This window comes from Corvus brachyrhynchos, unplaced genomic scaffold (genome assembly GCF_000691975.1).
Source record: "Corvus brachyrhynchos isolate BGI_N302 unplaced genomic scaffold, ASM69197v1 scaffold312, whole genome shotgun sequence".
NCBI classification, from domain to species: domain Eukaryota; kingdom Metazoa; phylum Chordata; class Aves; order Passeriformes; family Corvidae; genus Corvus; species Corvus brachyrhynchos.
In genome coordinates this window covers 290,765-318,366 of record NW_008236640.1, presented here as the reverse complement: position 1 = coordinate 318,366, position 27,602 = coordinate 290,765, and the positions used below count along the sequence as shown (strand labels likewise).

Sequence of the window (27,602 nt, the reverse complement as noted above, 5' to 3'; positions counted from 1 at the left end):
CCTCTGCTGGGGGACAGGCATCCATTGGAGGAATCCTGACTGCCTCTCATTCAGCTGCAGCAGAACCCTACGGGTTTTATTTCAGCCATTTTAGAGCTGACCTGTGGTTCAGCAAGTTTTTAGAGAAAAGCCTTTCAAGAAAGCAAAGTCTTTAATCTTGCAGATTCTGCCCTCTGGAGACCTTAGTTATCTTTGGAATCTCTATTTAATGACCTTTAAGCATGTCTCAAGTTATCAGATTGCAATGAACAGCTAGACACAAAGACACCCATTCCCTCTGCCTACTTAATTCCTCTGCCTTTAAACCACTAAGAAGAGCACACAATGCACATTTCTAAATTCTGCAGTTTCACCTTTTAGCCTTGTATTTTCCAGTCAGGCATTTCAATAGCTAACCATTACAGTGCTTAACTTCCATCATAAAAGAAAACAATTTCAGTGATCTGAATTAAGAAACACAAAATGAAAAGCTTCCTACCATTCAATCGCCCATCAAAATTTGGATTTGTTGCAACTTTAAGACCAGGGTGGGGCAACAGGAAACACCCAAGATTACTGAAACAGGAGTGAATATGCTTCCTTACATTCTGTAGCTCTTCATGTTGGTTTTGCTTTACCTGAAGGAAAAAAAAAGGCAGTATGAACTGCTACCAGTTTTGGAGCACTGCAATCAAGATTAACCATCATCTTAAAAGCAGTAAGAGCACAGAAGAGTGTTTAAGCTTTTATTCCTGAGCCTAATAATGTCAACTTTGCATATGAGTGGAAACACCACAAATGTATTTTATTAGCACAAGGAGCCAGCTCATGCTGCATCATTGCCTTGACAGCAAGACCAGAATAGGACTACTGGAGATAACTTACCTGCAATCTTTTCTCTAGGAACTTTCTTCCTCCTTCCAAGCCATATGCATGTTCATAAGGATAACTCCAATCTCTAATTAAGAACATTAATGTCTGCAACAGGAAGAACAGCAGCATTGAAAAGTTTGCATCATTCCTAAGGTCAAAAACTCTATCACATGTGTGATTATTTTAAGTATTTGGCTGCTCTAAAACTAATATATTATAGATTACAAGTAAGGATACTATGTAAGTTTTTTGGTATATTTGGTTGCTCTAAATGAAGCAGCCTTGTAGTTCTGTGGTGCAAGTGTTTGGTTGTTTAAAAAACCAAACAAACAAAAAACCCACCACTAAACAGGACTTTTTCTCAGAACCATCTACCACCAGCAAAGACCAGCTATATCTCAGAGTAATAAATAAGAAGGCAGCACAAAATTTTTCTCCTTAGCACCTGCACATCATCATTTCACATTTTGATTCCTTTTATGCCTTTTAACTCAAGTAGAAAGCTATACTTGCCCAAAATGTGGTCCTCTTCAGCATTTTTCCATTGGATTTTTGCAAAGCCATGTGGCAATAGTGAAAGAAAATTAGTCTTGCCAAGAACTGGTTACCTTCAGCCCAACTAGTTTATCTTCAGAAATTATCCTGAGCTCATTTTCTACACATTCAACTGCTTAAATCCATTTAACACATAGTTACCTGAAACGGCTTTTGGTAAATTTCTTCCATAGCTAGTCTTCCATATTCTGTAAACAACTGAGAGAAAGAACAGTGTAAGGGTGTGCCACATAGAAAACACATTTTTCTACTGTAAAACATTCTATTATGTCACTAAAAAATAAAAGCATTCAATCTTTTATCTTACTATAGGTTGAGAATGACAAATAAACCTCGATAATGAGTATACCAAGCCTCAGTAAGATTCAGGTAGGAGACATGATTCCCACTGGCTTCACAGTGCCATTCCTGAACTGTCAACACACTGCAGCTCTAAGTGGGTGGCTTGTGGGCTATTCTCAGAGAAAAGCTGGCTGCATCTCTCACCAAGCCAGCTTCCAACACTTGCTTCCTAGGCTAAGGAGGTAAGCCTGTCTAACATTTGCCCCTTACTTCCCACAAAAGGTTTATTCCTGGAAATCCCAGGGAACTTGGCTCTAGCCAATATATCAGACATTTAAATACAAGCCAAGTTCAGCAGCTTCTCAGGTCTCTGCTTCAGCCCGTGACCTTAACTAATAATTGTTCCCTCCCTCCAGTATAAAGGCAGGTATCAGCTGTCTTCTTCTTATTGCTTTCACCATCTTTAACACCAGCAGCAGCATTTCTCGCTGGCCTGAGCAGGCCAAACCACCCACAAGAACAAGAATTATGGACTGTGCTGGCTGTTTCGGCAGAGGCCAACACTGGCAGGGATCAATCCATGCCAGCCTCCTTACAGATCTTAGAGATAGAGATGATGGAAGCACACCAGAATTCTCCAGTACCAGGCAATCATTACTCTGCATTAAACTAACTCCTGGAGCATCTCCGATAAATTATGGCTCAAAGGACAGTTCCTGTGCTGATCACAAGAGCACCTGAGAACTTACAAGACTAATTTAACACAATTTAAATCCCAAGCCCTTGTCATCCTGAGCAAAAGCAGCTGTGAAGTGGCCAAGCACCCACGAGTCTGGCTTCTTTGACCTAAACTCTTCACCTCATTCACTAAATGCAAAAGGCAGTCAGAGACTAACAGTATTTCACAATTACATAAATTCCTGTTAAAACAGAAATTCAGAATTTCCTTCCCTCAGACCATGATTCCTTCCTTAAATGCAGTGGTGTCCCCTACCCAAGTGCTTGTATTTATCATCCTTCTCTTCCCTTCCTTCCCTCAAATGTCACCCTCCAGGATAACAGAAACAGATTATTTTATTCAGATGACACTGAGGCTGTTAAAGGACCAAAGTCTCAAGGGAAGCCTGGCTTTCAAATAACTACTTATGGATTTTTTTGGTTTTGGTGCTTGGCTGTGTTTTTTAGGGTGTGGGGGGTGTTGGCCCAGTGATACAGTCCTGTTAACTGAGAACAGCTTCACAAGACTGTTTAGTTAGTGCTCTTCTACTTCCAGCACTGGCAGACAGTCTGTTGCAGCACCGAAGACACACAGAACAGTTTTAAGCTCATGGCCTTGGCATTGGGCAATACACAAGCTATTCTCTAAAGCTACAGGTTTTAAGTTAAGGAGATAAGGTTCTTGCACCATTCACATGAAGCCAGAATTCAGTGGTCTTTGACCACAATGTTCCATTAGAGGATAAAAACCCCATGGTGAAGAGAAGACAAGATTTTCCTGCTTTTATTTCTAAGCAGAAATAAAACTCTGCAGAAAATTCTCAGCTGAAAAAACAGAGACGGCTTCTGGGCATCAGACTCCTGGCCTGACCCAAGCTCCAACACTTCCTTACAAACTGGTTATGAAATAACATCAATTTTCCTATTTTAGGAAAAATGGGAAACATTGGAATTTCACTATTAAGTATTTCCATAATTTTCTTTTCTCATTTTTTTGGGAATTTCAGAACTTGCAATACAGAGAACAGACTTTAAAAGAATCAGCCAGATTAGAAGCCTGTACTATTTTACCTCTACATCGGCACAGCAGAGGCATCACAGAGTTGATGCAAACAGCTCTTACAGACAGTACCAGTCTTAGTATCAGGTCAAATTCAGTGTTTTACATGAATTAGCAAACAGTTCTCAAGTCAGTTACATGAGTAGTAACTTCTAGAACATTGTCAAGACTTTCAGTTCAGAAGCAGCTTAACATAAATTCACCATATTCCTACCTGCAAATGTTGAAGGTCATCTTCCTGAATATTCTGAGACAAGTTGTATACCTGCAAGAGACAGTCAGAGAATTACAGTGGAACATGAAGCCACTGTCTTACATTCATATAGCCTCTTTCACACATTGAGTATTTTTGCTCCCTCCAGAAAAAGTACAACAACCCAAACGTGAGCAAGTACAAAGGTGTCACAGAACACATCTCAAACAAAAGTCACCTCCTTATTCAAAAACAATCCACCAGAGCAAACTCCACAGAAGTAGTGTTCCACATACTCCTGTTCCTTTTATGTTGTAGCATGTCTGAAGAAAGTCACTTGTCACCCCTCAAAAACCTGCTCGCTTTTGGCACTTTTAAGGCACAAGCTTAGAAGTAGTTTTAAGTATAGCACAATTGTCAGGAGTTCAACTGACACTTAAACAGAAGCAGCAATTTTAAGTTTGGCTGATCACAGGGTAATGTCACCCCAAACTGTATCTAAAGCCTTAAAAAAAGATTCTGCAACACATCTGTAATGAAGCAGTTGCTACTTTGACATCTTGGGGAGGGAGAGGGGGAAGGGGATTTCCCAGTTCTGTCAGCAATTTAACTCAGCCTGGCCTTGCATAACCTCGATTCCACCAAGCAACTTGGGTAGTTTATGTCTTACACCAAAAAGAAGACAAAGTATGGAATTTTAAATCAGAGTTGGAGGAAAATATGCGTGTGAAGTTTCCAAGTGTGGCTCGAGAGATATTCTTTGCATGTTCAGGATAGAGAGTTCTGCCATTATTTGCCAGTATGGATATTCTCACCTGGACAGAGCTTGTCATGGTGCTCAGGGCAAAAACTGTCGCACAGTCTTTGATAGTGGATTGGCTATCAAAGGCACCTTGGGTATCCATGAGTAGTACAGCAACCTGGGGAGTTTGAAAGAACAGCAGCAGTTAACCAGATCATGGACACTTTCCTACTCCAGGCCACTGGGCTAAGTTCTATTTCAAGCAGAGCAAGTCTCTGCCCCTATGCCTACTGATTAAACCTCAGCCAGCTCCCTGCACACGTGACTACACACACCCACAGCTGAGTAAGCAGCAGCCAGAGGGCCTTGGCATCAGCCTGAAGTCCCTGGCCTTGCCTAGCTACCTTCTCCCACAGAAATAGCCCTCCTTGGCACGGTGGGAGTGCAGCGCAGAGCAACTGACAGCTCTCCTTCACTGGAATTCTCAGCTGCAGATCTAGCATAGCTCATTAGAGCTAAGAGGAAGATGGTTACTTATATATAAATGCATCTTAAAATAATTATTTTCAGCAGAAAACCAGATAACTGATACTGACCATCTGCTGGAATGACAAGGAAGGAAGTGATATAAATGAAAAAAAGTTTATCAGTCCAACTCCCATCTTTGGGGTCTACTACAATTCCCTTCTCTTTCCCAATGATAAGGAACAACAAGTGAGTAATTTGTCCCCAAAGCACAAACAGATCCACACAACATAACTGGTTTTTAACCAGAGAAATGTTTGGTTACCCGTGAAATTTGTTAAAACTTCCTGCATACCACTAAGCCAACTATTTTTAAGATCCATGTCCCATGGACTAGGCTTCAGATGTTTCCTTTGCAAATGCAAAGGATATGAAATTTACTAGAACTGATGGTTCAGAACATGAACAGTTCAAGATCACCACCAGTATTGTGGAGCAAATATTTATTAATGACATTAACACTTTGTAGTTAAACTGACTTAAGAGTTAAAAAAGAATCAAGTTAGTGCTTTTTTCCCCACTGTTAGACTTAGTCCTTTTTTATACACTACCTGTCAAAATTGTATGGAAGGACCAGCTTCCACACACTAAAGTACTTACAGCCATGCACTACATTTCGCTAGAACACAGCTAGAAGCTAGAACATATTCTCACCCTTCAAAGAACAGTGTTTGTTACAGAGCTTTTCACCCCAGCATTTGTCTGTAGGTGGTATTTATAGCCATTACAGTTTTACAACATTCCCAGGATAACCCACCCATCAGCCCGGACAGGGTAGACTTTGCCAAAACAAAGTACTCTCAAAATGAGACTATTGTTGAATTTTTCTGCTGGTTTGTAAGAATCAATCTCCATCCCTATACTGATACACAGCTTCCACATATGTTACACAGCTACTCAGTGCAAAGGAAAGCAACTGATGTTCCAAGTGCCACCATGAAACCCATGACATTAAAGGTGTACACAGAGGCAGAAGTCCTTACATACACCTATTTAAGTTTCAGAGTCATAAAAACTGATTAGGCTGAAAGGGATCTCTGAAGATCATCTTGTTCCCATAGTCAGGGACACTTTCCACTAGACCAGGTTGCTCAGATCCCCACTGAACTTGAACAGGAACACCTCCCAGGATGGGGCATCCACAGCCTCTCTGTTTTGTTTAAAAAAAAAAAAAAAAATTCAACTAAAAACCCCACCACCACAAAAACAAACCAAATCAAAAAACCCACACCACCTCCGAGAGAGATCTTGAGTAAATGAAGGGAAGCCAAGCGCTCACCTTTGTTCCATTAGGTTTATCAATTACAAACACTTCACTCCAAATCTGAATGCCAGTTGTTTCCCGTTCACATCCACCTCTCCATGTAAACCCGGTCAATGGCTCAGTGTTTCCACCTATCCAGCAAGGAGAAGTCTACAAAACAAAAGGAAAAACTTATGTAAAACCAAGGAGGAATGCCTTTTTTTTTTTTAACACGTTATGTCTTAGCAGACTTCCACACTGTTATTACATTTTCCTCAGAGCCAGCTGACAACACTACACAAAATATTTAAAACACAATGCTACTCTGCTGTGTTTCAAGATCATCCACAAAGCAACACCACTGCATTTCAGTGGCTGCACAACTTTTCAGTCGCCGAAGAGTAAATGTGCACAGTTTTTGAGTCTCAAGCACACAGTGCTATTGAGAACAGCACAGTTTTGTCCAGTTCCACTCAGCACTCAGGCTCTTTTCTCACAGTTGAGAAAACTCAACTCAAACACAACAGCAGATATTTTAACTCAGGAACACCTAAACCTTTGCAAGGCACAAAACTCCTGATCTTAACTTAATCCTCTCCCTTCCCCCCTCACTAACATCTAGCTAAGCATTTGAGTCCCTGCACTAACTAACAGAAGCCAGCACAAGACTCCCAATGCCACCTTGCAGAAGCCACAGAGAATAGGCAAGTACCAGAAGTTTTACAATCTATACTTGCCAGTTACAGAGAACAGGTCAGGTTAAGAGTCTGATATATGTCAATCAACCCACCCATAATAAAGTTTTGCTGGGACATTGCCCAATTTGTGAGAAGCTATCGAGTACAGTTGGCAGCTAACATTCCTGGCTGATGGAATTGTAATGAGGTCTTCAAAGACAGGCAACACAGAGCAGCAGCTCACACACAAGAATCCAGCCATTATATGAGCACATCTAACCCAGAAATGTAGTTCATGTACTGGGCAACTAAGGACGATGAGCAGGCACCCCAAGGAAGCTTCACTGTGGTAGGTTTTTCTGTAGCTCCCTCATCAGCTAAACTGTAGTCTGCCTGCCACTTCTTTCATGTAGGATTTCAGTGTATATAAACTTTTCTTTCACAGGCTAGAACACAGCAAGCAGGCAAAAAAGATATTTAATGAATTTGCCTTGAAGTCTCCAGAGTAGATTACCAGCCAGGAAGAGTCCACTGGGAAGGTCAAAGGATTTCTCAGTTCACTAGCTCTGGACTCTACCTCGCTGTCTCCACACTGGCAGTTTTCAGATAACAGCTCAAGACACTTCTTCACGTTTCAGACCACAGCATGAGTACCCAGGGACTGAACAGAATAAAAATACTTGAAACACTAAGTGAAACTGCTTATTTCTAAATGGGGATGGGGAAAAAAACTTGCACACTTTCCTCATGCCTAGGAGCATGCAGGCAATCCAGAAATTCTGCACCAGCATTCTCCCAAATGCTAACAGTGCTCTACTCAACTCTGCTGCTTGGATCAGACAAAGGTGAGATGAGCAGATAAAAATTCAGAAAATGAACACAGGTACACAAGTGAAGAGTTCTACAGGTAAGTTGTGTGGGTTTGGTTGATTGGTTTCTTTTTTCCTTTTGTTTATTTTGATAGGCACATGTACCAGAGACCCTAAGCAAACCCTGAACAGCTTTTCCCTGTAGTTTTTTTATCCCAGAAGATGCTTATGCTTCCACAGACCACTCTACAAATGCAAGCTCCGAGCTTGCTTTGTGCTGCGCTACACTCCAGGACACAGTTTGGCAATGCTGAATCATATTTCATACGTTCATGTCAACGGACTGCAGCTTTTTACTTTTCAAAAGGAATCTGTACTGTTATTCAGTAGGTTCCATTTTTCTCTTATACAAGAATACTTTTTCCCATTTTGGTCCAGACATTATTCCTATTTGTAGCAAATCAGACCACAACTACACAAACAGTTTGACAAGTCCCTCAATGAGCACTAGATATGACTTCATTTGATTTCACACGTGATTCATATCACAGTAATACTTTGGTATTTTAACAGGCACAACTTCACCTGAACTTGCTTCATCTTATGGATGTACTTAAGCCTGCCTCTGACTGACCTCTGCATCAGTTTAAAGCACTCCTAGCTTATTACCTACATCTTTCCTTAGCTAAAGTTCTGTATTTTAAGTCTCCATCCATCAAGTTGGCTTGAAAGATATTCAGGAGATGGGAGGAAGAAAAAAAGGCTCCTACATGAAATCAAGCTAGAAGTTGCTCTACAGTTTTATCTCAGTCAACTAAAGGGTAATTTCTGTAGATTTACTTCACACTATGGAAAAGCCCCATGCAGCTTTATTTGCCTAGTGCATTAATACCCAGTATGCCTTGAAGATTAATTCAGGATAAGAAGGTGACACCCCCATAAAAAAATAAACTTCTAAATCTACACTTACAGGTAGATTTAGATACAGCTCCATCCAACTCTAAGGCTTAAGAACACAGGATCCTTGCAGCAGCTTGCTGAGTACACAACTGCTGCTGTTCAATTTCAAAAGAGCAATCATAACACTAACAATCAGTGCTTGAAACAAGATGTCCACCTCCCTGAAGTCAGTGATCAACCTCTGCCATGCCAAAATCCTACCTGTGACTTTAGCTGACACCAGTGAGATTTTTATTTTACAATGGCAACTTTTCACATGACCTCCTTCCCACAGTTTAAAACAAGAAAATGAGATTCTGAAGTTTTTTGGCAAGTTTTTTATTATTTTTCGCATGTTAATGTCCCCATAAAAGGGCATCCTAAAATTGTTTGATTGGCACATGAAGTGAATGCAGTTGCTTTAGGATTCTGTGCAAAATTTAGTTCACAGAAAATACAGACTTGTAATTGAGCCTGACTAAAGATGGAGGGCTCAGACTAAGTACTATGAAACTATACCAAGATCTCTTCTCCTGTACTAAATTTGGATAAGCAGAGGATATCATTTGACTTCACACAACTTAAGAGCGCTCCAAAGAGGAGGCGTTGCATTTATCCTCCATCACCCCCAGTTCCCATCAATCAGTTTGCAGCAGTTCTGATGCTTGTCAAACTCCTTCCCTAAGCCAATTTACGTCACTGAGCTGGCAGAAAAACAATTCAGCAAAGTACAGTGTCTTCTGATGCATCAGTGACTTGGATCAGCTCATCTAAGGGTCTGCAAGCACTATAGCTTCAGAATGGAAATGCCTGGCCAGAAGCAGCACGTGGACAGAAAGACCTCTCTGCTCTTGGTAAGAAACAGTTGTTAGAGCAGATAGCCAAGCTTGCTTTTATCTTCAGTTCAAGAGAAACAAACATTATTTTGAAGGATATTTTTGAAAACTGAGAAAAGTGACTGCACAATAAAGGAAACAGAGAGGCCTGATACACAAGGCTGAAACAGCATTTCAATCTGTTTTGCTTTATGAACATTTGTTTTATTTCACAATCTGAAAATTAAGAGTATTTGTTTAAAGCCCAGCCCTTCTGTTTTCAAAAAGAACTTGTACTACGTCTACCCAGCCCAGCATCTTGCTCAGATCACTGTACTTAGGAGTTTGTATTTTTCTTTGTTTGCAGGGATCGGTGGGGGTTTTGTTGTTTGGTTAATTCTGAACAGACAGGACACTAGAGAGGGCTTACACACACACAGGCCACCCACAGAACATCTGTATCAAATGAAATGTTTTTCCTCCCTAGGTTAAGAGTCTCAAGAAGTTAGGAGTACCAGCTTGCTATTCTGTATTCCTCCTACTCTATCCTCAGGGTCTTTCTTCCAGAGCTCTTGGTAAATGAGGGAGAAGTCGTCAAGAGCAGGCCCTACTGGGATTGAGAGAAGGAAGTCTTCATTTGCCAACTATCAGCAACTTTTCTGCAGTACTCCCATATTTCCTGTAACTGCAGGGTTAATTTTGATTTTCCCTCAAGCCAGCTAGCACAAATTAGCGCCAAAGAACAGTGACCAAAAAAGGAATCCGTTCTGGGTTTCTAAGAGCTTCAAAGAGCAACAAAACACTGACCTGTCACTATTCACAATGCAGACTAAAAGAAACACCCCACAACCTGTGACAGGCAGATGGGTATGTTCACAGAAGACCCTACTCCACCTTCTCCATATAAGCCAAGGGTTCAAAGTGTAATCGTCACAAGACAATGCTAGCCAAAAGCTACAAACTAAAAGAAGAAATTAAATTTTGGATCAGGCATTAATCAATCTATAACTTTAAAGGATTTTAAGAGTTCCTAGACTGCATTCAGAAATGCATTCCAAACAGCAAACAGGAAACTTTCTCCTTTTTGCCATACATCATATTTAAGCAGATTTAGCCCTCCAACAGCTATCTGGTAAGACTTATTTTTGCAACAATGAGCAAGTGAGCACCATAATATGATTTCAGGAGATAAAGTCAAAGCAATGTTCCTCTAAGTCACCACCTGGAAAAGCCCTCGCCCAAAGCTCAACTAGAAGGCCATTATACTCCCTCATTCAAGTTCTTCTTGTGTCCACTTACACTGGGACACCAATAAATTCCCTTGATAACTGCAAGAAAAGGTACATTGAAAAACTGTCACTTAAATACCCTTCTTCACAGCGTAGAGCAGCTGACTTCCCCTCCCCTGATAGATAAGAAAATTCTGACCTGCTATATTTATGCTCAAATTAACAAACACAAAGGGAAATGACTAAAATACCAAAGTACTTTTCTCCTGCAGGAAAACTCCAAATTACTCACCCTGTTATACATGTATCTAAGCATGAAGTCCAGCAGAAAAGATTTTCCTTTGCGGAAAGCTCCTGCTACAGACACAACTACTATGTTAAGATCTTTAATATGTTCCTGAAGCAAGATTTTTTCCAATGCTGCTTCATCTAATTCAAAGTTATGGTCATCTTCATGAGCAAGGACAATCTGTATGGGGCGCGGCTTATCCAGCTCCACCTCATCATCTGAGTCCGGCAGGGCATCTGAGTCTGGCAGGGCATCGTCCTCTTCTTCTTCATAAAGCTTACCTGTAAATTGACAGATGAGAACACATTGGTAAGTCAGAGCTTAGGGCAAGAAACACTTTTTTTTTTTGAAGTAAAGCCTTGAGCTGGGCTTACATTTCCAGCAGCAAGGGTGATGTTCTTGGGAATGCAAAGAGATCGACAGTAGTTTCCTGTCCATTTTCATCAGCTTTGTGGCTAGCCTATATTTCAGGTCTTCTCTATGTATTAAGGAATCACAAAAAAAAAGCCCCAGCCCTGATTTTCAGCTTCAAATCCCCTTTTAAAGGCATCTTAAGTAAATCCTAAAAAAAAAAAAAAAAAAAAAAAAACCAAGGGCCTTTTATCTGGAAAAAAATGAGTAGTTTAAAACAAGCTCCAAAGAGGACCAAAAAAGGGCATTTTTATATCGCCACCTTCTTGTACTGTTGTAAGGGGCCCAGGGGAAATGAATGTTTTCTGTCAGTTTTGCTTGCCAACAGGTACAAGCAAGACCACAGATCTAGTATGGAAGCCCAGGATAAAAGACATCCAATGAATAAGCTCCTCTCCAGTTCCAACACTGTTTCAAGTCTCAATACAGCACAGACTTTAGAGCACCTATTCCCTGTCTGCAAGAAGATAAAAACCCTTAGCATGTGCATGCCCTAACATTTCTGGGATAAGAAAACAAAAAACCACTGAAGTAGTTTCTGGCTTCATATTCTTCCTACAATGCACTACTAAGCAAGATTTAGTAACAGTAAGTATCCAGTCTTTAAAAACAGTTAAGAGACTATTTTATACACAATTTAAGATTCAATACCCTTTCAGATTAAAATAGTAGCTGAAAAAGCTATAATTCAGATTAAAGTTACTAATGAATGATAAGGTAACACAGCCCTTCAGATACACACTGTAATAGCATCAATACCCTATTTTCCTGACTTCTGGAATTCAGAAGTTAATTGGATTAGAGGCCTAAAAGAAAACCAAACTAACCTATCCAAGATGAAGTCTCCTCTCTTGTTCAGGCACCACAACACTGAAGTTTATCCCACAGCAGAAATCAACTCTATCATTCCCAATTCCACTTTTCCTGACAAACATCTGGTAAGCTGCTTTGTGCTTACAGAATTGCCTCCTACTCCATATTTGCATTTTGCTATATTCTATTGCAACCCTATGTGCACAAACCTGATCAAGGCACCTTCCTACCAGTGACTTATCTGGGATTATCACATATGATTTTCAGTACGCTGTCCTTCTAGTCATGCCTGCATTTCCAAGACAAGGCAGCAGCCACCCCCAGTCCTTTGATGTATTGCTCGAAGAGACGTTTCCTGTAGCAGCAGCCCACAGGAAGTGTTCTCCTGCAGGATGCGCCCATGAGGCACCACGGAACACAGTTTCATTCATTCATAGCAGAGAACCTGCCAATGCACACAGGACCTGCCAAGTCATTCCTGATAGACTTTGCATGCAAGACACCATTCTCAGCAAAAGACTTACGAACAGGGCTCCAAAGCACTCGGTTTTGTGGATGTAATGAGACCCTGAAATTACAATGAATTTGAAAAACTGGTAACATGGTGACCCTGAAGTTTCACCAGCAACCATCCCCTTATCCAGCTCTGACAACACTTTTAATTGCAAAATGACAGAGGATGTTTCCATTTCCAAGCATCAAATCTTGTGCTGTCCCAAAAACCAATGGCACTAAATCTTAAAAAAAATTAGTTTGAATATATTAAGCTGGCATGGTACTTGGTTCGAACGGGAAGTACACTTGAGCACTTAAATCCTAAGCAGCTAGAACTAAACGCCAGCATTATCCAAGTGGGTGTGCAAAACACTCCCCAGCATCACCCTAACTCACAGTGATTAACCAAGCAGGCTAAAAAATTGATTATACTAGCAGGCCTGACAACTGGAAGGAGTAACTTTTAGAAGAAAATCTGTCAACAGGACACCAAACTATACAAACTACATTGACACAATACTGCTCACCACTTCAGAGGAAAGTCTCTCACCTTTGGCCTAAAGCTTTTGTATTCCCAGATACTACACAAGCCCTCTTTTTTGAAACAGTTTCTAAACAGGCTTTGCCCCATATAGGAAGGATCCTTCGTAGGTCAGAAAATTTGGGAGGATAACCCAGGTACGAAGGGATGAAGATTCTGACAGTCAGAAAAAAGCCTGCAGCATCACAGCCTAGAAACATAAAGGGAATAATTCTATTGATAAAAGCATTAAAGTCAGATAGTCCCAAGAAGAGGCACCTGTGTTTTAGCAAACACATTCACACAATGTTTCAAAGCCACCCTTTCAAGGTATGTCCGTAGTAACAAGTGTAACGTGGTTACTTCGAACAGCCTCATATTCTTTTATTTAAATGCACACCTCACTTCAGCTGCAGTAAGGGGTTAGGTTTCTAAACAAGGGCAGACTGAAAAATGGTTTGGAAGCCACACCTGCAACTCTCTTCATTCACTTGGAGCCTGACATTAACCATCCTGTCCTACCTGGAAGTCATTAAAACTTGTCAGAGCTCAAAGACCTCAAGCTGTAGCAGCAACCTTTTGCCAGTGCAGAGCACAGCCACCCAAAGCCTCTTCAGGCCAAGGACATTTCCAAACAAACAAGTGGAATGGTCCTTTATCATTAGTTATTCATAAACAAGTAGATTCTCCCTATCACAAGGAGATAGTACTATCAAGAGCTTACACACAACATGCCCATTAAAAGCTCACATCTTGTTAACAGCATTCTGCACCACTGAAGCTCATTAGCTCAGAGGGAACAGGAGAGAAGATTCATCCCAGACCCTACTCAACTCCTATTAGATTTCACTTATCAGCAGAAATTGGAAAGTCAAGTACAGAGCATCAAGTTGGTTTGTTGGCCTTGGTTTGGGTCAAGTTGGTTTGTTGGCTTTTTTTTTTTTTTTGACCAGGCAGCCTAATGTATCTGAAAGTTCCCAACCTACCTACAGAAAAGACCATCATGGCCTTCAATCAAGCACTTTAGAGGGTGGAGAACTACAGTGCTGACAACTGTGAAAGCAACTTGATCCATCCAGAAGAGCTGGTTTGATAACTTCATGCTCAACGGGCAGAGAACACCCCTCCTTTCCAGATTTTGAACTAGTTAGCAGTTACCAGGACAGACATTGCACAAGCCAAGCATGTGAACTATAGAACAAGTGCTACAGCTCATCCCAGCAGCATAATCAGCATATGCCACCCTGTCAGGTGTCCTAGGCAGATGTCACACCCTTTTTTGATCCTTTACCCTGCCTTCTGGCTGCTCACCCTGTCACTCTGGCTAGTCACTGTCTCAGGCAGCACTGGAGTACTTAAGAAGTCTTTCTAGAAGGCTTCAGTATCATGGGCAGAAAGATCACATTCCACTTCCAAGAATTACTTTCAGTGCAGCCTCTGGAAACAAAGGTCAGAACAAGAAGCACCCCCTTTCACAGTCCAGTTTTCTGCAAAAGCACTGCAAAAATTCTCAAAATAGTTCATAAAGTAAACATGCTGACAGCACTGTCAGGTCAAATCAGGCCAGAAGTTTATGCAATTCAGAACTCAAAGCCCTGTCCCTTGGCTGCCCCCCACTCCTCGCCTGCCCCAGCACGGTCACAGTGTACTACTTAAAACTCAGAATTTAAGCTGATTTGTTCTAAAGCCCACAGACTGCTCTAGGTTCTTGCAATAGTCCAGTCCCAGCAAGTCAAATATAAGAGATGAGTACTAACTTTAGAAGAGGTGGCATTCACAGAATGACCACTTCTACACTTAAGTCTTCCTAGCCAACTAGACAGTACCTTGGACTTGCAAAGCTCATGGCAGCACCGCTATACAGGTCTCCATGACAGTACATTTTGGTACTGCTACAGAGGCAACCAAAACAACAGACTTTTGTTGGTTTGAGGGTTTTGTTTGGTTTTTAGAGGGCATTTTAACACTTTGCTAAGCCCAGTTCCACCCCTGTAATGGAGTTACCAACCCAGCACATCCATCCCAATACATTCACACAGGGGGTGGTTGTTTTAGCACAATGTTCCATGTTCTGCATACAGAGCAGAGAGGCAATGCTGCCTCCTGCCACAGTATTACAGACAGGCTGGTAGATTCATCCAACTCACTCATGGGGTTGATCACTATGCAGTTGGAAATTCCCATGTGCACAGAAGATCTGAACCTCAGGCTTTTAGTACATACAGAAGAATTCTCATCTGTCAAGCCATATGGCACTAGAACTTGTAGCACAGTGCTGCCCAGAAGGTCACAGCTGTATTTTTCTTTTTTCAAGTTGTTCATCTGACCTTTGAAGTTTCTGTAGTACTGAAATAACAGACTCCAGACTAAGGTCAGGTCTGCTGCTCTGTCGGGAGATGATGCAAAAAGATCATCAGCTGGACTTGTCCCTGAAGTCTGCCATCCATTCAAATCTATTACTGTGGCTGTTCACCAATCACTCCCTACGTCATTTTGGCTTCTTCCAACCTGAATTATTCCATTCGAACCTGTTGGGTAATGCATGGTTCTGACTGACACAATCCCTTCCTAACCCAGGTCAAACAGGCTGGGAGACACAAGAGAAGCAACGTTGTACAGCAAGACACAGAAGCAGACAGATTTGAATGGGAGCAAATATAGCCAAGAGAAGATACTACCACTCACTTTCCCTATAAACTCCTCACTCCACTCAGTAACAACTACAGCAGGTCTGCTATTTATTCTCACCAGTTAAGTATCCAGAACAAGCACCATTTGTTGAAATACTAAGCCAGATTTTGAGAACAGTAGCTTCCTGTGTATGCAGACAGTATTTCAACTGAACAAACCCAACTAAATAAGCCATTTCTTAAAACATGAGGTAGAATGAAAAGCCTGGTTCCCCTAAGTACACAGCCAGCAGCTGATGACCTACTTGTCCTGCAGTGTAAGAACACAGGAGTGAAAACACTCAGACACCTGCATGCCATGAAAATAAGAGACAGCCTGCTTTAAATGCAAGTTCTTCCCTTTAAGCACATTAATTGAAAGTACTAACACACTTGCCTTTAAGTTTCAACCTAAATACAGCTTGAGATCTTTAAACATATTATCCACATTCTTTCAAGAAAAAGAAAAGGCACATACTAATTATCAAATTCAGCTGGTTTTAGAAACAGTACAGACTTTTGATCAACAAGCACTGAATCACAATTAGTAACTGCTTCTATGGACAGTGAGTTGAACACAAACAACTGCCCACAAATGCAGAACAACATTAAAATAAACTTAAATCCCATTTGCTTTTTAGTTTGAAGTCACTTTCATTAGTGTAGCTGTCCCTCATCAGTACTTCCATTTGCTCTATCACAAGGAGTTTGAAGAGTATAAAGCTGTACATCTTCTAGCTGGTAGTCTTAATATCTTGTTTGCACCTTGCTAGAAGTCAGCTTCAAATTGAGACTTCCAGTACCCCTAGATACTTCAGCTTTCACCATCCCTGAACTCTTTTTTCTGGTGCTCTACAGCACCACACACTTGCCTCCATACAATAGCAGCTCAAATCCCCTGCTCACATTACAATGCAGATGCTTGACAGGCTCCCCCCACCATCACCTGAACGGTGAAAAGCAAACTGAAGCGAGCTACACTAAGATCAAGCCATCTTGCTTGAAATTTTGTTCAACCTCCACACCCTGAGGGAGTTCACGGCTTGAATCAAAAGCTTAAAATAATTTATCATGAGGAAACTTGCTGCACTGCATTTAAATGTAAGGCATTCTCTCAGTGCTTCACGTAGGAAATTTTCCTTCGAGAGAAAGGAGACAAACTAAACGCTTCTTGTTTTGGTGTAGTGAACGAAGGAAAGTGTAGGCATGTGTGAAGTGAGTTCCAGAGCACAGAAAGAAAATATGTTAACCTTCAAACCTTATTTGGACACATCTACTGAAAAAAAAAAAAAAAAATCACTAGATTTAAGCCACAAAATTGTCCTCCCCTTTTTCCAGTAGTCCTGCTCCATGCAATAAACTCACATGAAAGCCATGGGGCTGCCACAGACCTTAATGCATCGCTGCTTTCTTATTGCTGACTAGTAAATAGTGCCAAGTAGCTCATTTTAAGGCCAGAAATAATTAAATATTTCGAATATTTCAGCTATAAATAGGACTGATGAGCTAAGTTCCAAAGATTTGTTTGGACAGAGGAGTAGGGGCAGGGTACAGGGGGAAGACACATTTAACTCTCTCTGTTTCTTCAGGGTAATGGGATGTTACAGGCACACATCTAGAACTGTTACATAAACTGTGAGCTGAAGCAAGAAGCACCTGAAACTACAATTCTGCCAGGCAAGGGGAAAAAGAAGATATTCTGATGACCTAGATAACTCAGAAGCACTACTCCTAAGTGCCTTAAATTGCTTCTCTGCTGAAGGTCTGCATGCACGCAGGAGCAGACAGCTCTCCCCTACACAAAATACTGATAAGCTGGCATTTGGTGTTCCCCATTTATGGGGACCAAAAAACGAGAGGGAAACTTCATATAATGAAAACATGTAGCAAAAAAAGTCAACCCTCAAATTCAGCTCTTCTCAACAAATACAAGTAAGAGAATGCAAATAAGCAGAGACTCGGACAGAAGCAGTACAAACTCAGTAAGTAAAAAAAAAAATTATATAAAAGGACTGCTTTTTAGAAAGCACATTATGAACTTGGTAAGAAAGATGTTTCTCCATAGCTACAAGAAAAATCGTGCAGGGTAGGGATAGTGGCAAAGCGTGCTTCTCCTCTTTCTTCCCCTCTGCCCAAAAATCACAGCTATTAATAGCACACTCACTGAAGGACCTAACAGGATCTCTATCCACAGTAAGATTCACCAGCACTTTTCCAGCCCCCCCAAAGAAAGCTGTATTAAAACACTAAGAGCAGATGAAAGCACTAAAAGGCCTCTTGCTCACCTTTTCTTTCCTTTCTTACCCATCACACAGGTTCCTGAGGATGGGAACGAGAGCACTCCAAATCTGACAATGCCCCAGTTCACCATGAACTCTGGAAATGGCAAGTGACAGCTCCTCATGAACACTGAAAGCTAACTGGATCCTTGCAGGCCACGCGCATTTAAACCAGGCAGACTTCTGTTTGTATTTCAGAGCGATTTTATTTAAGGCTGTTGCTCACTCAAGAAATCAGTATTTTCTAATTGGTTTAGGCCAGAACTACGTTTTATGTACTTTGTATGTACCCTCATGTCAGCAGCCAGTAATTTAAACAGTGAGCAGCTAACCTAAATTGGTATTTTGAGCGAGAATAGGGAAAAAAGAATAAAGTGAGAGATGCCAACTGCAATTACCCCATGTTTGGTCTTTAGATTGCCAGTCAGAAGTGGTTTAGTTACAGAGATGCATCTGCACCATGGCCACAGAGGAGCTCAGCAGAAAGCAAAGCGAGCGCTCCCTTTGGCTATACAGGAAGGTGTGCCAAAGGGTCGGGTTTCATACTCATTTCCAGGATAAACAAGCTGCCAGTCAGGAACACCAAGATGTTTAAGGAAACACAGTAAACCAAAGATGCTTTAACTTTTCTTTTTTGCTTCTAGCAAGCTGAATGCCAGCAATAGTGTGGCCCGTAGGATGAGGGTGGTGACCAACCTCCTGTACGTAGCACTGGTGAGGCCACACTTCAAGTACTGGGTTCAGCTTTGAGCCCCGCACTGAAAGAAAGACACTGAGGTGCTGGTGAAGGGCCTGCAGCACATCTCTTCTGAGGAGCAGCTGAGGGTGCTGCGGGAGTTTAGCCTGGAGAAAAGGAGCCTCGGGGTGACCTTAGCATTCTCTCTAACTCCCTGAAAGGAGGCTGTAGTGAGGTGGGGGTGGTCTCTTCTCCCAGGTAACAAGTGACAAGATGAGAAATGGCCTCAAATGGTGCCAGGGAAGGTTTAGGTTGGATATTAGGAAACATTTCTTCATGGAAAGGGTGGTCAGGCATTGGAACAGGCTGACCCAGGAAGGGGTGGAATCAGCATACCTGGAAGCGTTCAAAAAACAAGTGGATGTGACACTTGGGGACATGCTGTTAGTGGTGAACATGGCAGCACCAGGCTAACAGTTGGACTCTGATATTAGAGGTCTTTTCCAACCTTAACAATTAGATGAAGCTTCCAACCAAAAGTGATCTTTTAGCCCAAGCTCAGTTCACACTCAGCTTCCCATCTCTCTTTCAGTTCCTGCAGCTAAGAAAGCCTTCCAGCAGTGAACTCCAGAATTCTACATTTCATTTCAAAGAATAAAGGATAGTAGAGAGAGAGTGTAGGTCTCTTTAAAAAAACTGTCTTCTCTAGATCACACAGTTTGCAAAACTGATACAGTAACTACCTGCAGACAACTCCAGGGAGTATGTCAGTTTCTTCTCCTTCTCCCTTCTTAATTGTTCTTAACCTGGTGGGGTCACTGACACCCACGAGATGAAAGGGAAGTGTAACATGGGAAACACACCATGTGTCAACACAATTAACACCCAGATCAAAAATGTGAATCAAAACAGGAAAAAAGTTGCACACAAGGCACAATCAAAGAGAATTGAAACAAAAAAAACCCAAACAAATCACATTTCGCATGTGTTCACTTTATCTCCACTGGAGGAAGAGATTTTTCTCACATAGCTACAACAAAAATAGTTTTTATCAGGGTCCCTGCTGCTAAGCACACAGAGAAACAGGCCTGGGCTGCCATATCCCTTTCCTGCAATTAACCCATAATAATTGATACAGTACCCAAGTCCATACACTTCAAAGCCCCACACCTACTGCCACAACTCCTGAGTCTCTGCCAGGCATCAGTGCTGCTGCTACACACAAATCCCTTGTTAAGGCAACAGCTCAAAGTACATTAACTCTGCCAACAGGACAGTGCCAGTAACTGCCTCCTCCTCTCTCCCCGTTGCCTCTTCAAGCCTGTTTCAATAGCACAGCTGAGTCTTAACCACCCCCTCACAGGGGCTCTCCCCCTCTTTCCCATTTCCAGCACCATCCAGCACCACCCTGCCTTTCCTGCTAATTTTGCCATGTATCCAATGCTGCTTAGAGTCAGCTAAAGAAGCCAAACCAGCAGAAAAAGCAATCCAATACAAGCAGTTTCCCACAAACTGTATCACCTCCAATAGGAATCCAACAAGCACTAGAACTGAAGACAAACAAACAGCAGAGCTACGCAGTCTCCTCTGCAGGGCACAGTTCAGCTGTACTGTTCAACAGTCCAGGGCTGCTGCTCTCTGTGCTGGCACTGCTGTCCCAGGTCCAGCACCAACTTATCTTGAACACCAAGTGATGTTCTGTGCACTCTACAGCCTCTGAAACAGCTGCACCAGCACCACTGAGGGGGAGGCACAAACTACTTCACTGGGCACTGGTGCCAAAAGAAAAGTTCAGCTCTGTGACTACAACCTAGTTCAGCTGGAAAATTTCTTCAGAATCCCAAAACTCACAAGTACAGTTAAGAAGCACATTCATGTAGGAACTGACTTAGTGATATGTGATAACACTGCAAAGATGAGTAGACAACTGGGCTGTAACGGGATCTGACTGTGTGTTGCCAAAGATTTGTCTCTATCTGAAAGTCCAGATTTTAGCTGGGATAGCCAACACATTTGTTAACCTTCACTTAAGAACAAGGTTTCCTTCCCTTACAAATGGAGGTTACCACAGCTTTCAGTCTGTCAGTATTTTGCAGGCCAGGATGTGCAACTGGTGGGAAGACCTCGAGCTCGGCACAGTCCTTCCTGCACTAGAGGAGTATTCCCTTGAACACACCTACTGAATACACTGCACCTGCTAAGAGCTGCGCCTACTACAGAGGAGGCTAGAAACACATTGATTTCAAAAACACTACTTAAGTTGTCCCAAGGACATTATAACACACACTTCAGTGGCTCAGTTCCATACAAGCACCTTCCTATGCTCAAAGGGCTCAAGACTTACCCACTTACCTAAGGACTTTTAACATCATTCAAGAGTCTTCTTACCACAGAAAGATCAGCCACTGCTACAAAACAAGTCTCAACAACCAGAGCATTTTTGATTTTTAAACACATTTTCTTGCGACAGGAAATGCCATTGTCATGTGTACCTTGATGGCTGCTGGCCAGTCAAGCCTAGAGGTATAGAATTGAAAGGAAAGAAGTCAGCAACCCCAGATTTAAGGCAAGCCACACTTATCATCCTGACGAACAAACACAGGGGGGGGCTGCTTACTACTTCTCTTTACATCAAGTTCTCAAACTCATCTATATACACCTGGATAATCGAAATGCTTTTCTGCAGGACTACCGTATGTTGAGACCACAATGTTTTAATACACATCTTTCACTTGGGTGGAGAAGGAAGAGGGAAAGACAACTCTACAAACTCTGTTTGTTTTAGCACTCCCCTCCAACCAACAGTGTAGTCTCTGTAGATCATATTTAATGTCCTCATTTGGTGGATCCATGAAATCTTTCCTTACAGTATAGAGAGTAAACACTGGGGAGAGAAGTCTAGGATTAGAAGATTAACTGAAACAGAGAAAGATAGCAGTGTGATCCTCTTCAAAGCTCACAAAAGCTTAATCTAGTCCTAATGTGCCACAGAAATAAGTCAACAAGAGATTAGACTAAAGAACAGCTCAGTTTGATATTTGATTAATGACACAGTGATATGTCTGCAACTCGAAGTACTTAGAACAAGACTCTTAAGAATAATATCCAGTCTTTCACAAGCCAACTTCCAACCTCTTCAAAAGCACCAAATTGCATTTCAAGGGTCTTCTCAAACAAGCAGGATTTCTCATAGCATCTGAAGGTTCTACAAGCATTTAATCACATTTGCTATCCAAACGTTCACAGTAGATAGCATGTTCATCTTTCTATTTAAAAAAATTAATTTTATTAATTTATTAAATTAATTCTAAAAGTTTAAAAGCAAAAGCTGCATTTCTTAATGTTTGTACCAGCAGTATTTTATTTTGAAAGGTTTCAAAATAAAAATCTCAGCATGTAACACGTAGGTCTTCAGTAGCTGTTCCTTTCTATAGTACTATTAGCTTTAGAAAATACTCCAGTTCTGTGTCCTAACCCTCAAAATCATTACTTACTGCGCTTTTCCAAGCAATTTATTTGCTAACAAGTCTGACATACCAGCAGTATGACTTCCTTTTAAGAAATCTGAACTGCATTTCCTTCCTATCCTAATGACAAGCTTAAGACTTTGCTCTCTGAAAGACAAGTGTTAACTGATTTGAGGGCAGCTTCAAGGCAATGTTTAAAATCTTGACAAAAACAGTTCCTTAGCTCAGGATTACAAAGTATTTAAGAAACTTAATTCTCTTAAAAGCAAGATGGCTTCTTGCTTCAAGAAAAATGATTATATCAAGAACCTTAACCTCATTTTCTACAGCAGTCATTTTCACTATTATTTTATGTCTAAGCAATACATTAAAGGAGGCCAAGCTTCTGTCTCCATGCCTAGGAGTTCACATACTTCAAGTGACTGTTCCTCCCCTGAAATCACGGCTGTGATGATTTCCCTATTAGGCAATGGGTTGACAGACAGACTGAATTTTTTATTTCACAAAAGTTTACAGTTCCCCAAGTACATCACACCACACAGACCAAGGTAAACGAACACCTACAGGTAAAAGCCAGAAGATCCTTTCTTTCATGCAGAAGAGGTCGAGGAGGGGAGGGGAACAAGACAGCAAGTTTGCAGGCAGTAGTATCACAGGGCTGTGTTTAAAGAGACAGCTAAAATAACTGCACTTATTCTTCCACTCAGCAGTACCACCCTGCTAGAGGAGATAAGAGGTGAGAACAACTTTTCCAAGTATACACAACATAGGGAAAGCAGTCCTAACACGTCAGTAAAAGCAGTTGACACATGTTCTCCAACAAGTTTCTGTAATTTTCAATCCAAGTAAAAAAACTCCACCTTGCTATCCTGGAACCATTATCCAACATACTGCTCAAAAAGACATTCCAAATATTTTACTGAGACCACTAAGAACTTGTAAATTCAACATGCTTATCTCTGAGGTGATGGTGGGAAAATAAATGCATTATAATTTGACACTAACTACAGACTGGAACCTGATTCTGATGGCACTGGAGCAACAACTGCGTAAGAGTAAATTAAGTTCTACTCTCAAATATCAATTCACTGGAAATTGCATTCTACATCTACAATCTGTACAACAGCTTATCAGTTCAAGTCTTCAGCATTTCGGCTTCTATTCCACTCCTTTAAGAGAAACTGACCATGACCTGCAGTAGCAAACCCCACCTTGCCACACAAAAATCAACAATATACAGGGCTGAAAATGCAACCACCATTTGCTCATCATCTGCACTGAAAACAAAGCTGAAAATACATATAGGACAAGAAAAAAATAACTACATGAGACATCTCCCCTCCCAGTAAAGCATACCAGAATATCTCTCATACAGGGTGTAAATGGAGGCCAAGTAACCAAGCTGTGAACAGAAAATCCTTCCCCAAAAGACACTTTATGCAGTCTTAGAGTTTTGCCAGATCTCCTACCTATTCCTCCATAATAAATAAGAGCAGGGCCATTCTTTTAAAAGAAGCTGGTCTTTCATAAATCATTTCTGCAAAGACCCAAGTGGACTTCTCTTTCACCTTATACTTGATATCCTATTAGTCCTGCTTGTAAGTTCATCAAATGGGCATCAAACAGGAATTCTAATATCCAGCTTACCTGCATTTACTCAGGTAACTTCTGGATTGCCTTGGATGCTCAGTAGCGCCATCTTTGGTGGCAAACATTCTACTTTAAGTTCTTCCAACCTTAAAGAGAAGCCAGCTACTAAGCATAATAAAATTAGCGTAGCTTTTCTTTTTTTTCCTGTTTAGTTAATGAGAGGAGATACTTATTTAGCTTCAAAGATCACACTTAGCACAAAAATCTACTATTCTCACACTAAAATGAGATATAAACCAGTCTTGTTACTTCAGGGAGTGACAACCCCGTGGAGCAGCCGGAATTCTCAGTGACAGATTCCAAACTGAATAGATAACTTTACGAGGTTGTTCACATGCTTACACATTCTGTGGAGACAATTCTGGCACTAAAACAGGGATGTGGGCTCCCTCCCAAACACAAAGGGGGACAGTGAGCTCCTTGCTTTGCTGCAGAGCAAGAGCTCCAGTTAAACACCAACAGGTAGCATTAACTTACACCCGAGAACATCTCCCAGTAACTCATCTCTACACCTACAGAAAACAATGAGCATTACCTTCAAGTCCCAGGAGATACAGTCAGCCAAATCAGAAATAGCAGTGTGGGGGAAAAGACAAATACCTAAACTCCTCAGATTTACCTCCAGGATTAAGCGGGCAGTGGTTCAAATTTCAAGTTTAAATGCCTTCCTCCAGCTTGGGGAGTTGAAGGAAGGAACTTTAAAAGTTCTTACAACTTTTATAGTCAAAGCATTTCAAAAAAGCTTGACAAACACATGAAATCTTACTTCTCTGGAAATGAACACTACACAGAATACATTATTTCAGAAATAAACAGAAGCTAAAGGTCAGGCAAGTTAGTTACCAATGCTCGCAGAACACAAGTTCCTATTATGCATTAATTTGCTCCTAAAAATGCCTTAATTATAATCCTTATCCTAAAAGACATCACTTATTTCTTATCAGTCATTTCTTTGCAGCTAACTGAAACAGCAGACATCAATCTGAGCAGTCTTTTCACATATATCTCAAACTTGCTCATTTGCTTGTTCTGGTTTTTCAGACACAAATCCCAACCTCAGAAGTGTATTCACGTAAATCAACTCCCTACACAGCACCGTGACCTTAAAATCAGCTACAGGATGAGATAACAATTCTTTGTATCATATCAAGAACAACCTTCCAAAAACAAGGAAAGCTACTTCTATCTTTCCTCCAGGACATCTCAGGAAGTTCAGGTTGCTGAAAATGTTTTTAAAAAAGAAACCCAGTCATGCTTCAGCAAGAGTAAAGTCTAAAGAACCACCATATGTAAGTATTTCTGAATTTTTTCAGTTGTTGACCAATGGCAAATACAGCATATCTGCCTATGCAGAAACTTGGAAAATATTTTTTATGCCTTGTTCACCTTAGATAGTTGAGGTTAAAGACAAAACCTAAAATACTAACAACTGGTATAGTAAGTTTAAGAAGTAAATGCAGCCCTTAGCAAAAAGTTGAAAAAATGCACTCAGGAAGCTTGCAGATCACATTGTAGGCACAGCATGCAGCAACAGTAGAAAAAGAAATTAAGTAAATTAAAAAACAAGGCAACAACTCCACCTGATTTTAAAGTTTAAAACATCCCATTCAAAGACTGCCATGAATATCAAAAATCATCCCAGGGACGGGGTCTGTTCATAACCACAATGTAAGAACAGAAGCAACTTCAAACCTGACTTATGCAAGGTGACATTTGAGTGAATATTGGTAGTTTTCCTTACGAATGCCCTTGAAACTTCCATGGGCTGTGATAAGACGCACAACGATCTACTAACAACAGGCACAAAGTTAAAACTGCGTTTATTACAGTGCTGAAGTGAAGCCTGCGATCATGCTGGTGCTGGTGGTTCACTACCAACCCAACAAGGACATGGAATTGATACCTGCATTTCCATCTGCTTATGACATCTGGTTTGGAAGCCAGGTAAACTCAAAGTTGGGGCGGGTGTGACACTGCCACCAGGAGATAAGTGCTCTTCTATTACACTGGAGGAAAATCCCCAGCCCTTCTCCCCCTGACAGACCTGCTCCTACCCAGGCTGGCCAGCATGAGGTAGTGTCCCTGTTATTATTAGGGCAGGAAGAGAAAACAATCCCTCATCTATCATAGTACCTCACTCCAGTCAGTGCTACTTTATTAGTACAGTCAGTAAGCAAATATTAATCACTGATATTTAAGCAAACCACAGGGACTGCAGTTGACACAAGGTGCCTAAGAAGTATCAGGACTCTTGCAAGACATGGCTCAAGCATTCCTGTCCATCCAACATGAACAAGAGCTGCCTGGCCTCCTAAACAAGGACAGACTGTCATGTTTAAAACAATGCTTTTACAACAATTCAAGTTAAAGTGTTCTGTGCTAGAACTATTTCAGAAATGTTTTTAAGTTGCAGGCAAGTGAACGTGAAAAGGAAAGAATACAGCCTTCCTCAACTCCACTCACTGCTTCCAAAATAATTCCAACCAAAAAAACAAAGAGCTATTGCTATTATTTGAGCAGGTGCTGTAACACGATTATTGATTTTAGGGTAAGCTAGAACGTAACAGCTGTTAAGCAACACTCAGTAATGGTACAGGAGGAGTTACAGGTCTCTCCTGTTACACTGCTGCTCTTGTAACTACTCCAACCTATCACTCTGCTTTATTTCACTGTACAGAAAGCCCTTCTGCACAGATCATCCATAGCTGTACATGCAGACCCGATCACCTAAGTTGTTCCGTGACTAAAGTTCATAAGCAACCAAGAGTGACATGTGCATGTTTCCACTGCTAATGATGACACAGCTAATTACAGGCCACTTATTACAGGTGTGCTGGCACTTTTGTGACCTTGAGAAAACGATGCACTAATCTAATGCTTTGAGATTACTAAACGACACGGTGGCAAAAACCACAGAAAACTGAAATCAAAGAAAACTGAGCAGCACTGGGAGGGAGAGAAATCAGTCCTTGAGCAGTAAAGCAGTATCATAGCCTCAGTTTCAATCTCTGGGCTCTTTTAAATTATTCAAATTGCAGTGCTGGCAAACACATTCAAACTTTTCCTGATGCTCAGAAGCACTGCCTTCTCCTCCCTGTAAATCAAGCCAGGTGAGTTGTCACTCCATATCTCCCAGTTTATAGTGCAGCTAGATTTCCCTATCTCTAGCTGGCTTGCAAATCAAGCAATTGAAACCAATCGTGGCACACAGCATCTGATAGGTTTTATTTAATTGCGCCCAGTCCAATCGTTCTGCTTCCAAATTAAGTGAGAGTTACACAACAAAGATGTCCAAACAGTTCAGTGTTCCAGTGCAGTGCTAAAAACCTCACATGATCCAACTCAGAGCTCGAGTCAGTACAACCCTCACAAGTCCCAGGTGCCCCCTCGCCAAGCGTACGGCAGAGACACTGCTACGAGCACCCAGCTTTTAAGCCGTTCTTGAGGAATACCCACACTTTAAAAAACACACTGCGCAGACTCCAGCACACCCGAGGCTGAACACCCAGCCAAAGCCATGTCCCATCCCCACCAGGGGACAGATTACAGGCAAGAGCAGCGCTGACAGCGGAACGCACCAGCTCCATGTGGGGGACGGGCCGACACAGCTCAGTCCCCTCCTTCCCCGAGCTGCCCGGGGCTGCCCCCTCCGCCAGCCAACTCGGCCCCGGGAAAGTCGGGGCCCTCCGGGCTAC

General features: G+C 41.5%; 1 protein-coding gene across 8 annotated transcripts in view; it reads right to left on the bottom strand.

Annotated features, from left to right (window-relative positions):
* ATL2 (atlastin GTPase 2) overlaps nucleotides 1-27,602 on the bottom strand; it is a 41,178-nt gene that overhangs the window by 9,681 nt on the left and 3,895 nt on the right. For 7 of the 8 annotated variants that reach the window (XM_017726704.1, XM_017726706.1, XM_017726703.1 and 4 more), the window contains 7 exons: nucleotides 10,931-11,208; nucleotides 6,206-6,340; nucleotides 4,475-4,579; nucleotides 3,681-3,731; nucleotides 1,549-1,605; nucleotides 865-957; nucleotides 479-617 (listed from right to left, as the gene is read on the bottom strand). In XM_017726704.1, the coding sequence (XP_017582193.1) occupies nucleotides 479-617; nucleotides 865-957; nucleotides 1,549-1,605; nucleotides 3,681-3,731; nucleotides 4,475-4,579; nucleotides 6,206-6,340; nucleotides 10,931-11,208 (858 nt within the window). Of the gene's footprint in view, nucleotides 1-478; nucleotides 618-864; nucleotides 958-1,548; nucleotides 1,606-3,680; nucleotides 3,732-4,474; nucleotides 4,580-6,205; nucleotides 6,341-10,930; nucleotides 11,209-11,301; nucleotides 11,381-27,602 lie in introns of those variants that run through there. The other variant, XM_017726708.1, reaches the window with a different exon arrangement.